The sequence below is a fragment of the Sphaerodactylus townsendi genome, linkage group LG03, assembly GCF_021028975.2.
Source record: "Sphaerodactylus townsendi isolate TG3544 linkage group LG03, MPM_Stown_v2.3, whole genome shotgun sequence".
Lineage (NCBI taxonomy): Eukaryota > Metazoa > Chordata > Lepidosauria > Squamata > Sphaerodactylidae > Sphaerodactylus > Sphaerodactylus townsendi.
The window spans coordinates 96395763-96420813 of NC_059427.1; the positions used below are offsets into that span (position 1 = coordinate 96395763).

Consider the following 25051-nt stretch of genomic DNA (forward strand, 5'->3'; position numbering starts at 1 on the left):
GTTTCTAAATCCAGCATCCAGGATAAAGGTCTCTTCTCCCCCCACCTTCCCCCACAGACCTTGGGAAGCAAGGTGGGGAAAGTGATCCTGTATGCAGGACTGATCATACTCGACTGGGCTCTCTCTTCCCCCTCCCCACCTCCCTTCCAAAGACCAGCGAACCTTGGAAAATTGGGGGGGGGGGGAGAGAGACAGCCTTATCTTGGGTGCTGGACTTAGAGTGCGCTCAGTCCAGCATGCAGGATAATTTCCCCCACATCACTTCCCAAGATCAGCAGGCCTTGGAAAGTGAGGTACGGGGGAGAGGAGAGCCCGATCCTGGGTGCTGGATTTACTGCTTCACAGACTTGACATTAGAATTGGCATGAATTTTCATGTCATGTCTGTGAAAAACCCAGAAAACTATCCAGCACCCAGGATTGAGCTCTTCTCCCCCCCCCCCCCATTTCCCAAGGCCTGCAGATCCTGCCTCGCTGCTGGTGGCAGCTGTCCAGTGCCCATTGTATTGCTTAGTATATGTATAAAGAGAATTCCATTTTTTATTAAACTTTGATATTGGTCTATTACATATGTAAGATGTTAGTTTTGCCATGACAGCATACTCCGCCGAGTATTTAACTCTTCTAGATTCCTGTGCGTTTTGTGATTTCATTTGTTCAATATGGGAACTGAGAAATTTCCATGGAAGATCCCCTGATGAAGCAAACTGTGAAACAAGCAGGGATCTAAAACACTCAATAAACCCTCAGCCTTGCACCTTGCTCTCCTTTGGTTTTTCCTAAGATGAACAGCTGTGTTGGATCAACCCATAGATCTATGTAGTCCACCATTTTGTTTTCAACAGCTGCCAACTGCATGACTTAATAAGCATCTCCTGTTGGTTCATCCCCAGAATCCAGCATTCAGAAACAAAAAAACAGCTGGTGTTTATTCCCTACTTTTCTCTAAGGATTTTCAAAGTGACTTACAACTGCCTTCCCTTTCCCATCTGCACAACAGGCATCTTGTGACGCAGGTGGGGATGAGAGAGTTCTGAGAAAACTGTGGAGGTCACCCAGAAGGCTTCATGCGAAAGAGCAGGGAAACAAACACAGTTCACCAGATTACAGTCTGCTGCTCATGTGGAGAAGAGGGGTATCAAACCCAGTTCTCCAGATTAGAGTCCACTGCTCTTAATCATTACACCACACTGACTCCTGGCTCAAAAGATATACCATATGACCACTGAAGATGAAGATTCCATGTAACTAGCATGCCATAGCTATAAACAGACCACTGTTCCATGAGTTTATTTAACTTTTTCAAAAAGCCATCCCTACATCTCGTGGCTGTATGTGCCAGAAAGAAGATACTTCAGAGTCCTACTGCACTGCATTCATATGGCAAGAACTGGCTTTGGGTTACAGTAACTGACATATATGGTAGAAACCAGAAAGGAAGGGAGAGGAAACTGTTAAGGGGATTTATTTCCCAGTTTAATAGGCATTTTTTTTAATCGTGTTCAATGCATTACAATAGGGGAGTGTTAAGCCTCTGATAAAAATGAACAATATGCCTTTTTTTCCCCTGGATCGGTACAGTACCAATTTAATTTTGGTAATGTGCAAGTATAGAAACAATTCTAATTATTAAAACTTCACATAAGAATAGAGCATTCAAGATTTTTGATGAAATAAGAAGTTTTTTTAAAAATCTAGGATACTTTTAAGTCTCACTAATGGGGAGAGTCTCTATTGAACAACTGATAAAATGAATGATTGAACAGCATTACTTCCCAACCAGCTGTCAGTGCAAGAGGTGAATCAGCTCCTCATTTCATTTGGCACGCAATGCGGAGGAATTTATTTTAGAGTTTGCAGAGGGATTTGCTTTACATTCAGTTTTACAGAATATACACATGTGTGTATGCAAATCAAATACTTGTAAATTACTAACTGTGAATTTACATGTGTAATTGCAAATTAATTGAATTTCCAAAAGCTTTATTTGCATAAAAGCTGCTTGAACTGCAAGTAGGTAGGTAAAATTTAAAAATGTATCTATGTAACAGTGGCAATTGTTTTGCACATTATGCCAAACACTGAAATAGCTTATGTGGCAGGCAGGGTGCAACAATACATTGTATATATGGTGGTATATATGGTGGCCCCCACCTGGTGGAACAGGCTCCCAAGGGAGATCAGGGCCCTGTGGAACTTGCAGTTTCCACAGGGCCTGTAAGATGGACCTGTTCCGCCAGGCATTGGGTCAGCCTGGCTAAGTACATCTGCCACCATTCCATCTGGCCTCCCATGGGCACAAGGATGGGGAGGGAGGGGAAGTCCGATGCCATCTGATATTAATATTTATATGGTTCCTGTTTTAAATATTGGGGTACTGTGCTGGTTTATTGTATTTTAATGCTTTGTTTACTGTGGGTGTTCACTGCCCTGAGCCCTTTGGGGAAGGGCGGTCTATAAATTTAATTAATTAATTAATATTTTTCAATATTATCACTGTCATTCATTACCAAATTAAAAGAGCAGAATTTCAATCTCAACCCATATTAAAAAGTCAGATGATTGATACTTTCAGCTTTGACAATCTGAATCATCTGTTTGGTTCTGCAACTGTGATCTTACTTAACATAGGTAACTTCCCCTCCCCCCAACCTGCACACATACAGCTTCCAGCTCCAAATACCAAGATCCACCATGAGGATCTGCTTCTGCAGTACAATTTGTGAACAGAGGACTCTACTGAGAAAGGATCTGCACACAGATCACTCGGTTGGATAGGTATGCGTAACAGCTTCTGCGTTAGAGCAAACATTCATTTGTATCTGTGGTAAAGAGGAAGGGGAGAGGGTCAGCCTGATCTACAGCTGCTGTAAGAAGGATATTGCAGATGGCACAATGGCTCTTGAAAGTACTGTTGCTATGTAGGCTTCGTTCACCTAACACAGGACTTGTGAAAGAGCTTCTAAGTCCTGTAGAAATCAATGGAGACAGTACAGCAGCAAACCTTCCACTCTGCTGAACCAGTTGACTGGTCTACTTCTAACACATAGGCAGGGTGAAGAAGAGGCCAATAGTAAGCAAGTCATGCAGAGGTAACAGGATAACATTAGGAACACAGGCTTATGCTGTGCTGCAGGAAATGTCTGTGGAGGGAGAAGCAGGTTTAGAAGGTGCCAGAAGGTATTAAAAAGCCAATTTTAAAATTAGAGGACTCAACCTACAGGATAAATTGGGGGGGGGGGGATGGTGTTTAAGTATATAATTCAGAAACAAGAAGAAAACAGTCTAGATTGTATAAAGTCTTTTCCACCGCCACACACCCTGACACTTCTATGGAAATAAGCCAGCAAAAGAATGCTGAGTAATAAACAGAATGTGCTCTTCTAGCTCTTACCCGTTTATCTATCTCTCCATGCTGCAGCTGAACAAAGCGGGCACTGATAGCAGCTATATAACTCTGTTGATTAGAAAATGCAACACGCCCAGCTCCTTTGGGGTACTTCAGCTCAGGGTCTGTGTCAATTCCAGCATAGCAAACTCCTCCATACAGCCGGTCCATTATCATTGCAAGCTCCACTAAAATAAAAGAGTAAACAATTTATGTACGTACTTTATTCATACAAATCTCCTCTCCTTCTGAGCCCTGAGCATGCATGTTTATTAGTACTTTTCTATCTGGAAATAATTGGCATGTCAGCAAAGTTAAATTTAGCAAGCACTGGCATAGGTCTATGGCTGAAATAAGGACACAATGTTCCCTTGCAGAGTAAAGCAGCTTGGACAGCATCAACAAGCCATTTCTCTTGTTCTCTGAATACCATACCTGCTCGTAAGGGTCGGGGAACTCCTCCTACAAAAATTGTTTTCCGCGGATCTAGAGGCTGTGAGCCATCCATCACAAAGTCACTGTCACTAAGATTCCAAGGCCGGATCTGAACCTAAAAAAACAAAACAAAAACAAGACAGCACTATTCACAATTTTAACTGACTGATTTTTTGTATACCTTCTACAAATTTCAGTAACATTGCCTGCTGGTGGAAGGAAGAAATGTTGTATTCCTGTACGGTACTATTATGTTCTACAGTCTGCTTTCTTAACAATCATTCCAACCAGTCAAGCAGGAACAACATCCAGGTTCCCATCTGTGAAAACTGCTGTAGCAGGAACACAATAAACTACTGGAGTGGGGGAAGGGAACACATCAAGCAACCTGTTCTGCAGCCTGCATGTCCCTCGCCCTTAAATAGCAAGATCAGTACTATAAGAAGCTTCTGAGCAATGCCTCTCGCAGCCCTGCTCAGCTGTTAGGCAATGTGGGAGCAGAAGGAACAAAGTACTTGGACTCAATTAATGAATTCTATTCCTTCCTCATGGCTCATGGGTGTTCAGTCAGTCAGATACTCTGTACAACACCAGTTTATTTGTTGAGGCAGGAAGCAAAGGGCTTCATGATTAGGGACATGCACTTAAAACTTTACTGATCAACATCCAAACCAAACCACATCCATTCATAAAAACAGTGAATGCTCTCAATATAAACATTATTATTTCAGACATCCAGGAGTGGCCAGACCTGTTCTAATTTGACTGTACATCCTGGTTTCTGTTTCCCATGCAGTGAGAGGGCCAAGCAAGGAGAGGGATAGACTCAGCAGATATGTGCTTGCCCACAGCAAAACCAGAGCAGTTAACTTAGCTTCCCAAACAGGATCATTCCAATTGGCAATTCTCTGAACAGCAGATGAGCTTTATACCAACTACCGTATATACCGGCGTATAAGACGACTGGGGGTATAAGACGACCCCCACACTTTTCCAGTTAAAATATAGAGTACCACCTGCTCAGTACCACCCACTCAGTACCTGGCGTATAAGACGACCCCAGACTTTACAGATGATTTCCCAGGGTTCAAAAGTAGTCTTATACGCCAGTATATACAGTACTCCACCACCTCACAAGGCTTCTTGATTCTGTGAACGTATGAACCCTGTGACTGCAGAAACTATTCCATCCTGAGACTATATTTCTAAGCAGGAGAAGAGGGGTTGGACCTGACACACCATAAGCAGAGCAGCACTACTTGTGGAGCAGATCTTGCCCTGCCCATTTACAAATCAACACAAAACATGCATGTACTCTGACAAAATGCTTAGCAATAATGATCTGGGTGGGAGGAAGGGGCATTACACCTTTGAAACTGAAAATCTTGCCTAATATTCTACCTACTAATGTGTCTTTTCACGTTATTAATTTTGTGAAAGCAAAGAACACGGGTGGGGGGGAGGCGCTAACCTAGCTAAGAATTTCTCAGAATTAGGCCATCCTGTCTAGATTGCTCTTTCAGAATGTGGAATTTAGTAGTCAGGAAATAAAGCTTAATTTGGTAGTCTTGGTTCTTAGGCTCATGTTTAAATTGGGCCATATCAACATAAAATCAGAAGGCCGGAAAGCACCTGGAGACCATGTGTTTTTTCCTGTTCTTTTTTTCCCAAAGCTTTAATGAAGATATATTACATTTAAAAAAACCAAAGAGCCTAGGTGCTTCCTCTGGATTAGAGAGCAGTACAAGCAAACAGAATGATCATACAATAGGTCTCCTCATTTTCAAAAATAATAGTTTAACAAATTGGTGACCACCATTATAAGATTCTTTGAGTACTTATGTAACAGAGTACAATAAAAATTTGAAAAGCAACCTAACCAACATGGCTTCAGTAAGCTTTCCCACATAGTACACGGCAAGACTGTAAACAAATCGCTGGCCAGTCTTACCAAAATACTTCTTCCCTTTTCAGTACCATATATGGCAGTTAGAACTAGAAATCTACAAAGAGCAACTAGAATGTATTCAAATTCTCTGTTGCCTTATTTGTTGGTATACTTTTTAAGACACTTGTTTTCCAGAAGGGCATTATTACAATCTACACAAGAATCTAAATTCTATTTTGGTGCCAGGAGAACCAGACTATTTCCTATCTCAGCAAGACAGTTACAAATATCTGTCACATTAAGCAATCATGTTGCATTTGTAAACAGGCTCTGATCAAACGCTACAAAATATAGATACTGTAGCATAAACTTTTAATGCATTATTGCATACAGCTGCCTGGACACTGATATGCATTCAAATAGGAACCCAGGATTGGCCCCCCAGGAAAGGGGCTTGATATGGTAATATGTGTAGTGCTATACTTGAGTATACATTTCTATAATAATTTTATCAACTGCAATGTGTTGTGGCTAAATTATTTTTTATTTATTTATTTATTATTACATTCAATTTGTTTATTATACATTTTTAGCAATTTATTATATGTTATACATTTTTGGCAATTTATGGACAAGCGTTGGAGCTTCTCTAACAATTGTTTTGTGTAGATCTATCAGTTCGATAGTCAAAACAGAGCATGAAGATAGAGTATCCAGATAAAATACTATGCGGGGGGGAGGCAGTCAGATGTGAATTCTTTGGGACCCAGATCTGCCCTTCTCAGGTCTGTAATTACACATCTTCACAGCATAGACTATACTGAGTTGGCATAATGTGAGACAACCCAATATTTTTGAACTAACAACCTCTATCTCACACTTTATGATCCAAAGGGGAGGTTTTATCACATCTTTTGTAGAAAAAAACCTCAAGAAAAACACATGCTTATGGAAGACAGCTAGTATTACCAAGGTGTTGCTGAGTTCAACCTCTAAAAAAATTCACATGGACAGGAATTGCGCATCCGTTTTCTATGTATGTTATCTGCCAAACAATTAGTATGTAAGAATTCCACCTACTGGTTTATCTTTAATTGTGGGACTAGAAACACACAGGTAGAGTTTTCCATCTTCTTCAATACATGCATCAATCAAAGCTTGTACAGAGCTTTCATCTTGGAACAGCAAGAAGGCATACCCTATGTAAGGAAACAGGAAGACTTGCATGGATTCTCAGATTTTAATGGTCCTATTTTGTTCACAAGAATGTACACACTTAGACTCTACATGGCCATGAAAGTGTGAAGAGTAAATCCTCATAATACAATTGGAGGGGATGAAGTCTCTTTGGAAAGGGAGTAGCAAAAGGTCAGATTTAAACAAATAGCTATTGTTAAGAAGTCAGGAAGTAACTGCAACAGCTAAGAAGAAGATGAGTTTGGATTTATATCCCCCCATTTCTCTCCTGTGAGGAGACTCAAAGGGGCTGACAATCTCCTTTCCCTTCCACCCTCACAACAAACACCCTGTGAGGTAGGTGGGGCTGAGAGAGCTCTGAAGAACTGTGACTAGCCCAAGGTCACCCAGCTGATGTGTACAAGCTAATTTGAATTCCCCAGATAAGCCTCCACAGCTCAAGCGGCAGAGCAGGGAATCAAACTCAGTTCCTCCAGATTAGAGTGCACCTGCTCTTAACCACTACACCACTGCTGCTCCTAAGGATGCCCCCCATTCCTTGTCCATAATTGAGCTTTATCTCAAAGCAACTTCACTGGTGTGTTCCCTTCGCGGTACATTCTATAATTCAATTTCTTTTAATCATTTGTTGTGAAGATCTTAAATGCAACAAGGAACAAAAAAGACAGGATAAAAAAGTTAGCAAGCTATTGAGAACAAAGACAGGAAGGGAAAGAAGTATTTTAACTGTGGCTAAATAGGTCATTCTATCTAAAGCCCATGTGCAGGATCTGTAGCACAACAGGACTTAGTTGTACCAGCAGCAGTGAAGGAAAGGTTTCAAACAAACAAACAAAAAATATTACATAGCCTTCTGCACTGAATAGATGGTTAGACATGAAAAACCTGGATTCATATCCATTCACTACCATTAGGTTCTCCGGGTGACCTTGGGCAAACTGACATCTCTTAGTTTTGCCCACTCAAAAGGCAACTGCTAACTGCACTGAGCTTTCCAGAGGAAGGCCAGAACACAAAATGCAAAGGATAAACAAATGTTACCTTTTGGAGGAAAATATGACTTGCTTTCAGCCTTGTGAGGCCAATCCACAATCAGAGGGCCAAAGCGACGAAAGCTAGCGGTGATCTCATCTGTGGAATGAGGAGACAAGCAGGAAAAAGTTTTCATGAACTAATCACAAAACTCCAAAATACACAGATTTCAAGTAATTTGCACATGGCTATAGACTACAAATATATCCTGCAATCTTAACAGTCCAAGACACCTAATAATATTTTAACTGTGAAAAGAAAAGGCTTGACATGTCAAAGTATATGCTTAATAATGAAGAAAACAGTTCAGGTTATCAAAGCTGTGTCTTTCAGGTTACAAATAAAGATTTGCAGCAGCCTACTCAAAGGGATGAAATCAGAGCCTCTGAACAGCTACCACCTCCTAGCTTCAGGCATTCTCGCACAGATAACATAAAAGAGTCTGGATCAGAGTGCTTGAACAGCCTGCTATGCAAACCAGCTTGCAAAAGGGCAGAAGAAAGGGAAAGGAATATCACACGATCTAGTCATGCCCGCTCAAATCACATGCACATGCCACATCTGCACACATTATCTGAGCTTGACCTCAGACTAACTTCAGCAGTGCTTGCAGAAAGCAGTTATGTAACAGCTCTACAGAAAAGGATGCAGACAGTGTGCACGCACTGAATTAGGAAGCCTTTGCTGCAGCCGTTTCAAAGTCTCCTTCCATTTCAAAATGCAACACAAGTGACTTGCACACCAGTCAGTGCTACACAAATTTAGCTCCTGCTGTGCTTTTTAAAGGGCAGGATAGAATTCCTCCACTCAGGCTCATTTTTAAAGAGGTCAAGCTGAAAGATGTTTCAAGGATAGGAAAAATATAAGACGTGCAACAGTGTCAGGACAATTTGAAAATCCTTGATGTGCTCTCCTCCAAAAGTTTCCTATTTTACTTAAATCCTCATTCCAGCCTCTGAATTTTTATAGTCTTATAATGATTTGTTTTTCTCAAAGCACAAGTAAGGCAGTTACTTTTATATATATGTATACATACACACCACACAGAGTGGTAGGATTCAGCAGGTTCGCACCACTTCAGCAGAAAATGGTGCTTGTAAACAACCAGTTGTTAAATTATTTGAATCCCACCACCGGAACCTGTTGTTAAATTAGTGGAATCCCGCCACTCTGTGTGTGTGTGCATGTGTGCATGTGTGTGTGTGTGTCTACACACACACACACATATAGTCACATCCTTCTCAGATCCCTTTATTTGCATGCAGCAGAAGCACTCCCCTTGGGAAGGCTAGTTTCTCTTTTTGTACAAAACACTTGCATATTTAAAAAACAGGCAGCGCATCAAGTGAACCTGCCTTTTACCCAGACAGCCAAAACTTTCGGCCTGTGCTGCTCAGATCTGCTCCCCTGGAAGGTAGAGCAATGGGTCTACCTCAAGGTCAACCTGCTGCTCTTCAACTCCCCAACCCTGGTCCTCATGATCCTGGGCCATTAAAAAACCCCGGCCCAAAACAGCCAAACCCTGCAAGGTAAGGCATGCAGCATGAGATACTGCCCATCGGCTCCCTGCTGTGGGACTCCCAAGTGAGAGGGGAAGCACTCAAGGTAGCGGAAAAAGCATAAGGAGAGCACCTTTCACAATAGGGCTAGCACTTGTCGCAAAAACCTACCTGGGAGAGCAAAGGCCACACACACTGTGGCTAAGCCCTCCCACTGAGGCTTCATTTCAAGTATAACAGCTCCACAGCCAGCAACTGATGGTCATGCTGACAGCAATAGCCACAGCCTGAGGCAGGAGACTGATGGGCCAATTTCCCAACAGCAAGACCAGAGGAGGTTGGAGTTGTGGCACCAATGCAACAGACCCAATTTCCAAAAGCAAAGGACTGGACTGGAGAGACATCCTAGATGATCTGGCATGTGGCCACCAAGGAAGTCCCAGTTTCCCTGCACATATGTGCACACTGTCTTCTTTACCACAGACTGCTAAAAGAAGTTATCCCATTGCTGATGCGCTGGAAACAGCCTCCAACCCCTCACTCCACCCACAGTTAGACTCGTGCAACCAAGCTGAATGGGTCCAGCCCTGTCACACAGCCCTCCTGTAGGACACCAGGTGACCAGGGACCCTCTTGCAGGTTTCAGTGAAATGCAAACCCCCGAGAGACCTGGAGGCAGACACAGAGAATAGAAGATCCCCCTCCCAGGAAGGGGTGGTCCCAATACATTCCAAAAGAGGGCCATCAGAGGCTTGAAGCAGGGAACTTCTGGGGCATGAGCACCCCAGGGGATGGAGGAAGTGCAGGGAGTGACAGGAGGTCAACAGGAGGAGGGAGGAGGAGGGAGTAGTAATAGTAGTAGTATGGATTTATACCCCACCTTTCTGTCCTGTAAGGAGACTTAAGGTGGCTTACAAGCTCCTTTCCCTTCCTCTCCCATGCCAGGCCATGCTTGCAAAGGGAACCCCTCTGGATAGGTTCAGGGTTGCCACTGGCAGGAAAGTGGGGGCTTGAACCAAAGGGGCCCACAGAAATCATGATCTAAAACATTTTCCATCATGCTTGCCCGTCAGTGACACTGTGCACCATAGCAAGCTAATCTGAAGATTCTTGAGAAGGTGGCAGACACTCCATCCAGTGATATACTTGGGAGGTGGACTAGCTGGTCATGGCGCTCCTCCAGGTGTTCCTGCTTGATGGCCACCCATTGACACCTCTATCAGTTTGACCCTGGGATGAGATGGGAGAGATGACAGCCTGTACAGACCATGGTCTACATGGGAACATCCAGGATGTGGCTAGGGAGGAGGGTTCATGGCAAGATCTGAACCCCCATTGCCTGGTGAGGCCAGCTGGCCAGGGAAGCTGGTTGGTGTCTTAGAGGTCAGTTAGGGTCGGTGAGGGGGTCATCCCCATCGGCTGCACCTGTGTTATGCCAAAGCAGACAACAGTCAAAGTGGGGATGCAGGAGAGAGCGGCAACTCACCAGTCAAAGCAACAACAGTAGTGGGCATCGTGGCCCACATGACAACATTGGGTCCAGGAGGGTCACCCGTGAAGGGCCACTTCTATGATAACCTCTCCTGGCTATCAGGGCTAGCACTGTTCTCCTGGCCTGGCAGAAAGTCATTCCAGGGCTTTGACTGTTTGCTGTAGATTCCAAGACACCCACCAGCCCCCCACGCCACCCTAGGCCAGCTGCTCTCACTAGGCAAGGAGGGTCTGGGCTCTACCCTAAGCCTTCTTCTCTACCCACTCCCTAGGTGTTTCCATGAGGACCCCTCACATCGATGCTGACAGAGTTACCACGTGCTACACAACTATTTTGGGAGGGGGATCTTCTATTCCCTGCTTCAATCCTCTGATGGCCCTCTTTTGGAATGTATTGGGACCACCCCTTCCTGCCCCTGGACTGCCTTCTACATCTCACTCCTCCCCTGTGCCTCTCCCCCTCTGCTGGCTGTCAACCGACCTGTTGGTAACTGCCTGTGTTCCACCCCATCCAAGCTGGGCTCAGGCACTGCAGTCCCTTTTCCCTACAGCTGGCTTTTTCTGTTCCATTCTAGGGCTGGCCACAATGCAGCTATCTGCTTAGGAGGTAGCTCAGCTGTGCCATTGCTGCACTGTCCCCAGCCATGGTGCAAGTTCTCACCCCCTTGGATTACGCTGTTCGTCATATGAGCATGTTCTTGTGTCTGCATCCTTTTAGTATAGGTTGGGTAAAAATTCTTTTCCCAAAACTTAATACATAGTTGTAGAAAGAAACAGCAGGGATTTTATCCAACTTGATTGGTACTATATAAAATACACATTCCAAATTGTGTTCTAAAAAAACCCCTTAATTGAATGCTAGTTGTTGTATGCCACAGGAGGATATTGGTGGGGCTCAGAAAAATTTTATGCTGAAAAGGACAGTGCCAAAAAGGTTGTTGCCAAACCCACAGATGTTATTGGAATTATGAATGTTAGGAAAGTGGACAAAACACGCAAAACCCCAGAAGCAGCTAAAATTAAGCTTATGCTTGTCGTATTGCTGTTGTATTTCTTCTTTACAGGACTGAGAAAGAACAGGAGCACCAATGATAAATCAGTTTCTTGCCAGGTCTTGCTGGCTGCCTTGGTATTGGTTTGCCATGCTGTTCTGACTTAGATTTTCTGGTTCAACAATAGTTTCATTTTATTCTTTTATTTAAACCATTTTTATGCTACCTTTCCATCTGAACAGGGTCCCAAGGCCCATGGCTCTGATGGGATCCTCTGGTTTGATATTAGATCTGTTGTGCTTTTGTTGGAACTGTTTGTAATAGGAGGTGTTTGGCCAGGGGTTCCTGTTGTGCATTGGGCTATTGGCTTCTTTATACTGGACAAAGTATAGAAATAATGGAGATGAGTAGAATGGCTAAGGACAGTGTGTACTTCCTTGATCCAGTTCACTTGAAACTTGGAAGGTCAGGCACAACTAGGTTCCCTGCAGTTTTGATGTCGTATGTGTGAAAAACAGCCACTCCAGAAAGAGGCCCCCCCCAAAGGATTAACTGAACCCAAATAATTCCAGAATTAATAATAATTTTCACAGTCATAAAAAACCAAATACAATCAGGACATGAAAATGCTGGCCATTTTGCAGTCAAAATCTGTATTTACACATACACCCCTTCAGAAAATCTCAATCATGCCTGCCACTTGTTTATTATGGATATTTATGAATACACTGGTATACCTTCATCAATGTCAGGTGGCAAGCCACCTACGAACACCTTGCGGGAGTATCGTTCCACTCGTTCGCCATTCTGGTGTGAGAAGCAGTGTGGTGATCCTAAGCCACTATGGAGGGTTTGATCCCCACGGCCATCATCCAGAAACCCATCTTCCATTGGAAACAGTGAGGACTGACCTACAACAACAGCAAAGACAAAAAAATACAAAGCAATACTAACAGAAGAATATTCTACTTCAGTAACAACTATCAGAAACATCAGCACTGTACTTTCTTACTGCTGTCATAAAACAACATTACTGATGTTTTTCATTAAAACAGAGCCATTAATTACACAGACGCATAACGTTACCCAATAACCACTAAGTTAGAGTACAGCAAAACAGTAGAGTATTAAACAGTTAACACTCCCAAAACCTCTACTCAGATGTCATATAATCTTACTCCTAATCAACAAAACTAGCAAGCCCCAGAAAAAAATATAAAATTTAATAAAGTGCCTGGCTTTTCCTAACTGGAGAGTGTCAATTTTCAGTCACATCCATGACAGCATTGTTCAAATTAAACACCATTTACGAAAAATACATTAAGATCTCACAAACCTGTGAAACCACTGTCGTCTGACAAAAGCAGAAAAATAATCTACTCAAAAGCTCCAAACCACAAAAACAAACAAATAACCCTGAAATTGCTTAGACCCAGTTTTCACTGAGATGGTAAACAGTGTTCCAGTTGTAACACTTCAGTCTGCATATGGAGGCTTATATGATGGAATGTTCCTCCACATTAAAAATAATCCCTTGATAGAAAACTGACATGGCAGAGAGAATACCTTCAGGCATGCTAGTTTTCTACACACATGATTTCTTATATGGAGGGCAATCAATCATGTGAGCCTATTCACAGTCTAAAGTGATACAAACACAGGCTTACCATTTCAGTGAGTACTAGACCCTCGATGGTTTTATCTTGTGGTAATAAATGTCACTTTGGATGTTAAACAAGATTAATTCATGGTATCTCTAGGAAAGCAATACCACAAGCACTCTTCTATCGATTCTGTGAGAAGTCTTTTGCTTCGATACTTACTGTATACATTAATGGGAAGGTGCTCTTTTTATCTATTTAGCATATGTATTAACGAAACTGATTCTTTTAGTGTTCCTTTATCTTTTCAAGACAGACTTGGAAAACTTGTATTTCTAGTTAGTTTTTCTTAGCTCATACCAAAGAAAACAATGTTAAAATCATTTCAATATTTTATTAAAAATCATTATAACATAGGTTTTCCCCCCAAGAGATTATCATGGCTGCTCAGAAAATCCTTTTTCAAAAAAGAAATAGTGGGGCTTTGGAAATCATTGCTTGTATTGAATATGGAAAGTTGAACCAGCTAGAAGTGAATAGAAAGAACTATGAGCTCTGAAATGCAGGTTGTAAGCATGGCAAATGGATGGGGGATGTGGCAAGGAAGACATCTCACTATTTTTCCATCTTTGAATCAAGTTAGTGCCATCATCAAAAGGGAGGGAGATCCAACAGTCTAACTTGATAGCAGAAGATTAGTCATTGGTAAATCGGTCTTTTTTATTAATCTACCACTTAACCCACAAAATCCGCCTGTTTAGAACAATCACAAGTACAATAATACTATTCACAATTTCATCATTTGTGTTCTAGAATTTTCCCCTTAGTAAATCCTTGGAAAATTACTGAAAGGGATCAACCCCTTTTAATTATACTTTTTACACCGAGTTGCTTTCAGGCCTGTTTGTTTTTAACCAAGCCTGTGTTTTTTTTTAAACTCTACCAAGCTCCTTTTCTAGTAACAACTTGTCTAATCACCCCATGCTGTTGTGGAACAACTGTGGACAGCAAATCTTGCCCCCCGCAAGCAGTGCTGAGACCTAGCAAAGTTACTAAAACAGCTAAGATTTTCTGTCAGGAATGCTTAGAGAATACAGTCCTAGAACTGTAGGTCTCTCATTCCAATAACATTTTAAAAGCACCTAAGAGACCTACAGTGTAGTCCTTCACAGTGTCACAACCTTCTAGTATAGAAGGGTACAACTCTGCTCAGAATAGCACTATTAGTTTTTAAAAACTGCATTTGCACAAGTGAACTGAAACTCCAAAAAAAGATCAAAGTATGACCCTGCTATTTCTCCAAAGCAAACCTTATTCCAAAGCTATTTCCTCAAAGTAAGTGCTACCTGGTATGTGTGAAGGGGACAAACAAGGACAGATCTTGGGCTCTAGGCATTTCTGGAGATACCAGATGTAGAAAGAGTTAGATCTGTGACCTGAACTATATTAGAATACATTTCTGAGGCAGCATTATTTAGCCTACATCAGACTGTTCAAGCATCCCATTGGTTATGGGAGATACTGCATTCCCATCCTAGTCTCGTCAAAGTAGTATGGAATAAAGACATATCTGCAGTTAATCATGACAAAAGTTACCTTTGAAAAAGATACCTGGAAATGAGAGTCATTTAGATGCTTCCCTAACTAACCTCCTCCCCAGTCTTTCTCTCTGCCCCTCAGACGGTCAAACCTATCATCTATTATTTCCAAGCCTACATTATAGAGCAACCACGTGATCAGCCCACCCTTTCCATAGACTTGATATAATTACACTTATTCTGCCTAGACAGTCTTTTTTTGGAAGACACTGCATCCAGTTATTAAAGGTTACCACAGCATGCAAATTGAGGAAGCCTGGCTTAAAACAGCTTCCAGCTTTCTCTATAGAAGCAACTTATGCATTAGCTGTGCCATGAGACATTTTAAACATTAGGAAATTAAAGAGGAATGTCGTTACCTCGCCTTCTCCCATATGTCCTTGCTGCATGTCAAATGAGAAGAAAAACAACCTTTCAAACATTGTTAAAAATACGTCTCCATCTCCTTCATGCTAGCTTCTGTGGTTCTCAAGCCTTAGCATACTGCAGAGGAAGACCACATCAGAAACCTTCCACCCACGCCCACACCTTTTGCTTCTGGAAGTAGAACAAGAAGATAGTAGATAGAAAAGAGGTCTGATTTGGAATACTCCATCTTTGACCACTTTCTGTTCACTGGTACACCATGTTAAGGATCAGCAAATCTACCAGTAATGACTGTTTTCCTCATCTAACTAAGACAAGGGGTTTGACTCTGACCTAGTAACTTATCTATTTCTTAAGCACCAGGCAATTTTATTTTATTTCAATGTACCAATCTATTCAGTTTGAAATGTATACATCTTCAGATACAATTAGAGCCGAGAAGCGGTTTACAGTAGGAACTTGAATGTTATAAAAGTCAGCAATTTTAAGCTGTTTGGCTGTTGGGGGAGTATTTTCCTCTGAGTCTCTCTGGCGCTTCCTACGCCCCATATTCAGCCACTTTTCCTTCTTATCTGCTGCAATTCGTATCTGGGAAGTTGATTAGTTTTGTCTATAGGTTTTAACAGCTTTGAGTTAAAATCTATTTAAAAGATTATTAAAAGTTATTAAAAAAGTTTATCTGGCCTTGGACGGAGCTCATCACTTAAACAGCTTCTCATTTCAAGCCGGAACCGGAACCAAATGTATACATTAAAAAATAACAGGACAATAAGGTTGCCCTGCAGCCAAAAACTGAATAATTAACATACAGGGAGCTGCTATTTTCAGCACAAGCCAGCAGTTAGCAAGTAGTTTTGTAAACATATTGACCATTGCTAGACCAACGAAAAGTCCAAAAATTAGGAAAGCAACTCTAAAGGAAGATGCTTTCTTGCTCCCTTCCAGTTTGTAACTCCTCAATTTTTACTGGCCATGGAGAATAAGTTGTTTCAATGTTCATCTAGCATCACTCCCAATTAAAGATGATTACAATAGGGGGACAGGAGTGGAATACCAGACATACAGTGCCATGAGCTTTTAAGCATCAGCACACACTTCACACTCAAAGCAACAGCTGGCAATGTTACTCTTACCCAAGATACCCACTAGCAAGATTCTGTTCTAATTTCTAAAAGAAAGGATAATAATTTAACACTTGGCCTCAAATTATTAGTTCATGACATTGTCCTCAAAACTCACTATTAGAAGCCATCCAAAAAAGGTTCACAGTCTACTTTTATAAGCACATTTTAAAAAAATATTTCTTGTTTTTTAATGTTCTGCTATTCTTGTTCTGAATAGTGCAAGAGCCTCAGAGTTCTCATCTCCACTCAACACAGTTTTAATGGGTAGCTGCTGAATCAAGTACTCTCCCTCTTGTATCAGTGCAACTGTACTTTCCTTAAAGGAAGCCCCATTGAATAGACCTGATTAGGATTTCATGGAGCTGGAAAAGGCTGCCTTCCTCTACCACCTATTTCCACATATAGCCTGTTCACACCCCTTAAGAAGGCTGACAAATGCTCCTCAGTTATCCTTTTAGCAGGTCGGACAAAATCAAGAATGTGCTGGGGTTTGGGCTGGAGAACACTGTTGGATGATAGATGTGTTTACAATCTCAAGGGTTCATTATCTCCAGCCCTACATATTATACTAGAATACAGGTCGCAACAGTAATTCTTGCTTAACACTTAGTATTTCCTTGTTTATACATGCAGAAAGGCCTAAGGTGCATCTATAATTTCTGAAATAAAAAAACCATCGACATTATTTTGCCTTGTATGTGTACTTGATAGAGATTCAAATAATTCCAAAGAGTTTCCTGCCTAAAAAGTTATTAAATCCCACATGTGTAATAGCAAACTTACAACATACACATTTCCTTGTCTGGTGCATTGACTAAACTCATCAACATAGCTGCAATTCCTGCTGAGGCCCACGAGAATTGGCAGACTTGCTGTTTTGTCACTTGTAGGTCTCTACAAGGCTGTTCCTGATGAACCATATGAAGACAATATAGGCACAGAAGGTGTTCTTATTGCATTTTCCCAAGCTGAATGAAACCCAGATATTGCACAAAAACTACAGCTGAACAATCATAACACAGGTTTATACTGTGGTATGTAAACTAAATTAAGACCATGCTATTTTGAATGGTACAAAACCATGGGGGGGGGGGGGGCAACTTATTGAAGTATTTCAATAAGTTTTTCCAATTCAGATGCAGACTGAGTTTTAGTTGCTGGCTGCACTGGACTCAATATGAGTTGTACTATCACAAATGGAACAATGTAAAAAAGCACCTGTGATATTTCCTGAAGCGTTTCCCAGGACTTTAATTATTTACTTGAGAGAAGGATGCTATTCTACAAGTTCCCCAGTTCATATTACAAGTGACCTAAAAATGGGGAAATGTTGGCTCTAAAAATCTTGGAGGAAAGAACATAGTCAATATAAAAGAAAAGTCATTTTAATGTCACTGTACAGTTTATCTTCAAAATGGGAAGCCAGTTTCCATCAACTCTCCTTATCCTGGCAACTGGTTATACTGAATCTTAACTTCACCCACTGCTCTGGATCTCCCCAACAAAAAGAACTTTATTATCTGCATTTTATAAGCAGACCAGTACGAAAAACATTTTGGTTCAGTTCAAGTTAGATCAGGGGTAGGGAACCTTTAACACTCAAAGAGCCATTTGGACCCGTTTTCCACGGGAAAAGAAAACACTTGGAGCCGCAAATAATTTTTGACATTTAAAATAAAGATAACACTGTATATATTGGGCTTTTTTACCTTTTACTCCACTCATTCTGAGAAGCACATGGATGCACCTGCCCTGCTGCCAGCAGGGCGGGCAAGGATGGGGCCAGCGGCTCGGCCTTGCCGGCCACCGGGAAAGCGCCCGCCCCGCTCGAACAAGGCGGGCGAGAGGGGAAGCCCGTGGCGCTGCCCAGCCAGCTGCGGGCAATTGGTGTGCCCGCCCCGCTGCCTGCAGGGCAGGCAAGGATGAAGCTGGCGGCTCAGCCTCGCCAGCCTCCGGGAAAGCGCCTACCCTGCTCCAATGCAGGGCAGGCAAGGATGAAGCCGGGGGCTCAGCTCGTGGAGCCGCAGTGCAAAGGCAAAAGAGCCGCATGCAGCTCTCGAGCCACAGGTTCCCTACCCCTGAGTTAGATCGTGGGGGTATGCCTGGTTTATTCCCAGGCTTGTGCACTCCCTCCCCCTTGTCTTGTGTGCTGAGCGGAAACGGAAGATTTTCTGCTTTAAGGAAGGCGTTGATCGAGCCATTTCGTTAGGACATTGGAAGGAGGACCTAACAAACCGGGTTTGTTTCTTGCCCAGAAACCAGGATTCTAAACCAACACAGGGAAGAAACAAACCCCAATTTGTTAGAGCACTCGAAATTGTCTGGTACAATAAATTAGATGGCAGACTTAGGAAGCCTCTCTTTTCAGTTCACCGGGCAAAGACAGAAAGTATGCAAGCAGATAAATCAGGCTTTCTGTGAATGAAGTTGAATTCGTTTGCAGCATTTGAATACAGTGGCAGTGAAATATTTATTGTTAGAAAAGCAATCATTTTGCCTGAGAAACTGCTGTGGAATACCATATTCAGGAAGTTTCAGAAATGAGGGCTTTGAAATCTAGCCACAGGCAACTCACCCAAGTTATTTAAATTACTATAATCCTATAAACAGGATTTTGACAATACCTCCCCCACAGTCCATAAACTTTCCAGTTTCAGTTCCCTGACTAAAGCTTCCAGGCAGGCAATGAGGACTTACTTGTCTACTTGATTAGTAAAGCCACGCAGCCACCATTTCAAAAGAAATACGGCCATTTGCATAAATTTCAATAAGAACAATTTTTGTTCCCACTGCTGAATAAAAAAAGTTACACAAAAATAACTTCTGGGATTTAAAAAACATTCTGTTTATAACTCAATCAATCTGAAGCCTCACCTATGGAGAATTTTGAAATAAATTAGCTATGATGTACAAGTACAAACATTAACTGAAAAAGTACAGAAAAGCCAAAGCTGGGGGAAAAAATAGTTTCAACTACGCATTTTAATGTGAGCAATAAAACTTTATTGCCCTGCTGCCCTTCATTTCTTTAGGACTTCCATGAGAGGGCACGGCACGGGCACTCTTTCGGGCCAGAGGTTAAGACAGAGGTAAAGACTAACAAGAGTTGTCCAACAGCTAAGAAGGAAAGCACAAGAAAAGTCAAGGTTATGATAATGCAAGGAAACATCTGCAAGAGAAACATGTTTTGACCAGGAAGAGGATGACACTGATGTGGCAGGAACAAAAAGAGCTGCACCGAGCAGCTAGAGCTCTTAGTCCAATTGCCTGAGCATTGCCACACCACGTAGTACTTTACCCACTTAGGTCTTTCAAGCAACTCTATGCCTTACACAGCAATCATATTTCTTGTAAGTGTTGCATAAGCATTTCCTGTAACAACTGTGGGTCATATCTGCTCCTCCAAGACACTGGGGTGGGGAAACAGAGAGAGGAAGCTAGGAAAGACCTCTACCTGAAAACAGAGCAAGACATAACTGTTGCATTTGTAAGGACCCCATCCTGTTAACCAATGGTCTGACTCACTAAGGCAGCTGGATATATTTGCAAATACTTAAGAATGTATGCCTAAAATTTACAATTTATGGTTTTACTGCAGGAAACACTGCTATACTCACAGTAAACACAACTGCTAGGTCAGTGGTGGTGAATCTATGGCACTCCAATCTATAGTTCATGGACTATAATTCCCATTAGCTCCTGCCAGCATGGCCAATTGGCCAAGCTGGCAGGGGCTGATGGAAATTGTAGTCTATGAACATCTGGAGAGCCATAGGTTTGCCACTACGGCAATAGGTGAAGCACACACATATGTGCAAGTTTCCCTCAGCCTAGGTTTTCCCTAATTTTCTCTAATTAATACCTACAATAAGTTCACTGACTTCCAGTTCAATACTATAGCGGTGTCAATATGCCTGCTGTTAATAGCAGACATTCCTATACCGCCAGGTTTTTGCAAATACTTGTTTGCATAATATGTGGAAGCAAGCATTTGCTAGAGTTCTCAACTGGATAGAAGAAAAAATGGCTCAATGGATCAGAGAGAGCTTCTGTGTACTGTCTAGTATTCTAACAATGACCAATCACAGAACCCAGAGTAAGATCAAGAGAAGCAGATATGATGCTACTAAGCTGCCATTAGACTTAGGGTTGGCCGGTTCCCCTGACATGGCCAGATCCAGGCAAGGAACGTCCTGGAGATGAGGATGGAGTCTGAGAAGGTCAGTCAGGTATAATACCATAGAGTCTACCTTCCAAAGTCTCCATTTTCTCCAGGGAAACTGGTCTCTGTAGTATGAAGATTACCTGTAATTCTAGGAGATCCGCAGGTCCCACCTGGAGGCTGGCAACCCTAATTAGACTAGTTTCCATTAACATGTTGAATACTCATCTAAAAAGGCTATCACTGCAGGTTACGACAATGAATTTAATACACTGTAATACTTCAAGTTGTTCTCGTTATCACAAAATTACTGGCTATTAAGTGGACATCCAAGTGCTTTCAATTCTCCAATACAAAGAGTTCTGCAACACAAGGAAGAAATACTACTGACCTACTACAGTTTCCAGGTTACAAAGTAACATATGTGTATAAAGTGCTGTCAAGTTGCAGTTGACTTATTGTGACCACGTAGGGTTTTCAAGGCAAGAGATTGGCAGAGGTGGTTTGCCATTGCCTACCTCTGCACAGCGACCTTGGACTTACCCGGCGGTCTCTCATCCAAATATTTACCAGAGCCAACCCTGCTTACTGGTAGCTTCCAAAATCTGATCAGATCCAGCTAGCCCAGGTCATCCTGGTCAGGGCCAACATAACATAGATGTTTTGAGCATTCAAAATGCTATGTAAAAGTTTGTGTCATCATTAATGTTTTGACATTTATTTAAGCACTTTGCCAGTAACATTCATAATTTCTGAAAGATTCTATCATGCCTCCCTCAGTCTTTTTGTTTTACCCTAGATCAAGAAGCTCCAACATTGGATAATGATGTGGTTCAACTCAGATTTATAAAAGGGCATTATGTATTATATTTAACAAGGAAGCACAACATCATTTGTCATGTCATACTAAATTGACATATTCAGCAAGCTTTGAATTAAAGAAAAGCCATATAACCTTTATTTGTTCAATGTTACTAGGATCTGGGTTTTTGTTGGGTTTTTTTTAAAACAAGAATAGTGGTAACTCTTTATTCCCCTGCGTTGGACAGCAGCATAGACTAGTGAGACAAATCAAAGGGGAAGGAATTAAAATATGACAAGTGGAAGAAGTAGAGATAGAATGCAGTTATACTCTAATGTGTCAAATATTAAATAGGGACGTTCTGGAAAGAGAAAAGGGAGCACATATAGCTCTGTGGAAAGGAAATAGTCTTTCTTTGCCAAGGATACATTAACTGATGAGGAACAAATAGGTTAAAAAAATCTGCTATATTACTAGAAAATTGCAATTTAGCCTTCCCATAATACTTTAAAATTAGGGATTAGGCAGGTTTTTAAACCTTTTCTTGTGAAAGAATGAAAACCCCTCCCAGATTATTGATGATTGGAACTCAGTTTACAAACTGATCTTTATAACCTTTATCTCTATTTAATTTAATAGCCCAGCATACAGAAATTATATTTGTACATCTGTAATACTACCGGTATGCACCTATAGGTTTTCGGTTAAACATTTGAATAAAAAATCTATGACGCAAAGATATGTACCACCTTGTTTTACTGTGTTGTCTTTGACCTTTCCACCAATTCACCCTACCTGCTGCATACCCCATACTTGGTTCTCATGATGTTCCTGAGGCCCCCTTTACTCCAAGGAGCAGCATTTGAAAAAGGCTCATTTGATGGCAGTATGAGAAACAGCTACAACCAACAGGTTGGAAGGAAAACATTTTAAAATATTTGTAATGTTAAAGGTAATTAATACCTGCAGCCCGGTTTATTAAAACAAAATAGCAGCCATTTTTACAAAAACCTTTCAATAACATATTTGACTTTGGCAATATATAGCGCTGAGCGCACTTTCCCTACAAAACTGATAAATAATGGTGTTTGGCGAGTGAAAAACACATACTGTTTCAGGAAACATTAACAGGTCAATCCTATGAGGGAGTGAGAATTGCGTTGTGGAGACAGCACAGGGGTACGCTGACACATTTGCCCCCTCTGCCAGCGAAAGGGGCATCCCACCAGTGGAGAGGGCAAAAGCACTGGGGGCCAGCCACCTCTCAGCTCTGTGGCAGCAAAACCCAGAAGTCCGGGTCACTTTAGAGCTGCTCTGGTGTCTAATTGAATGTGGGCGGGGTGGGGGCAGGCAGGCTTGGACATTCCAGGTGGAGTTGATGTTAGCTTCCACTCTGGGTTTATTTATTTTATTTATTTATTTTTTCATTCATTCGACTAAATAAACCGCTCTCCCCCGAAGGGCTCAGTTTGTGAGTAGTTAGCCCTATGGAGGGCTTTCCAACAGCAGGAGGCGGGGGGGGGGTTTGGTTTTTCTGCTTCCCTGTGCCATCAGAAAACTCTCTGGAGGCGGAAGGGTGGCGCTACAGTGGTGCTATCGCCTGGCTGCCTCCGGCTGAGCTGCAAGTTTTATATATGCACATAATAAGATCTGTATATACTCATACATTTTAAGTTTGCACATGACTTCGCAAAATAATAGCAAAATGGATTTTAAAACAGCCAATTCAACTTTATGCAGCCATAATGTAAGAAAAGAAACCAGTTTTACATTTATTTATTTTTTAAATTATGGGACTTTGGAAATTTGTTTCAACAGCATATTGAATCACAGGAGGAACAAATTCCCAGAAGAATAATACGGTTTTCTTCTCAGGACTGGCATTCAATGGTCAAGATTAAGACTGTGTGCACTAGTCACCTTGAGCCTACAACAAAACATACTGTAGAAAAACCCAATAAATGTCTAGAGTAATATTTCGTTAGGAATTTTTGTTGTGTATATTTACTTTGTTTCCCATCCAAGACCCTTGAGAAAAGCTGAAACTGAACTAAGTTGCAAATACATCTGAACTGACAAATTATGGCGTGCTTTTCCTGCAGATGAAAATTCCAACCCACAATTTGGAATTGTGGTCCACAGAGAAAGCACAAATTGGGATTTGTCAGTTCAGATGTAATCACAATCTATGCTTTTCTGTGATCAGTCTTTTAACAATTCTGTGAAGTACTACCATATGTTGGGAATCTTGTATCACTGTATCCTTTCTAAACTACTGTATAATTCTAGTTTCCTGGTTAGTATATGAATGCGCTGAGTTGTCTGAGACATGCAGCATGCTACAGAAGATTTATTTAATTAGCTAGAAGAGCATTCATTCCCTTGGGAAAATATTCTTAATATCTTAATCCTTGGTTTGCCAGAACTGGAGTGTAAACTGTACTGTACAATCTTTTCATTGGCTCCACTGAAATTACCATCTACAAGAACAGAAGCACAGAAAACAAATGTGTTTTCTGATAACATAAACAGAGCCAAGGTAAGACTTGCAGGTTAACTGCTGGTCAGAGTAGGATTTACACAAATCCTGCTTTAGAGAGTCATCATTGTGTCCCTTATCAGCACCAATACACATGCCATATATAATAGCTGCATTTGCTCTAGCCATCCTCCAAAATGTATGCTATTTTTTCATAAACAGCATTTACCACTTTCTAGTATCTTGTAAGGCAAATAATGGCTTGCCTCAGAGGTAACCAATTCCATTCCACACATAACAGAAAGTTGGAAATAAGAATTATTTGAAGACAGAAGTTCTTTTAAAGCTCATTCATGAAGCAAAAAAACATAGTTCACCACTATATCTGAACTGCACCGAAATACTCATTCTTTCCTTAAGAAGTGTTATTTTTCAACTTGAGAACGTAACTGAAACGCCGTGGATTAGTTTTAATGGATGAGCAACAAAGTAACGCCATTTAATTTGGATGACAGACATTTTTCTGTTCTGTGAGCAGATATGGTCTAAAGATTGCTTTTACTGGCATAAATTCTCTGTAATAGACATGGTGAACAAAGGCAACCTGGATTATCTAGGGTGAACACAGGCTGTCCCATACTATCAAAGTTGAAGGTGCAAAGAACAGGAAAACATCAAAAGCAGTTATGCTTCGTATGAAGGTGTCCAATGTCTTTTCCATGTAACCCACTGGGGATCTCAGTGCCATTTAATCAAGTCACAAAAGCAAACACAGTTTTTCCTCAAGAGGGTGCCACAAACCTCATTGTCCATTAAGACCAGGAATCAAGAAACAATTATCTTATCTCAATAGAGTGGCTGCCACTGCCACTGCCCCACCCCCCACCCCACCCCAACATGTGCTAGATCTGAGTTTGAATCCACATTTGTGCCATGGAAACTCACTGGGTGACCTTGGGTCAGTCACACTCTCTTCAGCCTAACCTACGTCACAAGGT

General features: G+C 41.6%; 1 protein-coding gene across 2 annotated transcripts in view; it reads right to left on the reverse strand.

Moving 5' to 3' along the window:
• CPEB4 (cytoplasmic polyadenylation element binding protein 4) overlaps nucleotides 1-25051 on the reverse strand; it is a 78913-nt gene that overhangs the window by 6592 nt on the left and 47270 nt on the right. The window contains exons 4-9 of one of the 2 annotated variants that reach the window (XM_048488156.1): nucleotides 15480-15503; nucleotides 12659-12832; nucleotides 7949-8038; nucleotides 6791-6909; nucleotides 3823-3937; nucleotides 3394-3575 (exon numbers count right to left, since the gene is read on the reverse strand). In XM_048488156.1, the coding sequence (XP_048344113.1) occupies nucleotides 3394-3575; nucleotides 3823-3937; nucleotides 6791-6909; nucleotides 7949-8038; nucleotides 12659-12832; nucleotides 15480-15503 (704 nt within the window). The remainder of the gene's footprint in view (nucleotides 1-3393; nucleotides 3576-3822; nucleotides 3938-6790; nucleotides 6910-7948; nucleotides 8039-12658; nucleotides 12833-15479; nucleotides 15504-25051) is intronic. The other variant, XM_048488157.1, reaches the window with a different exon arrangement.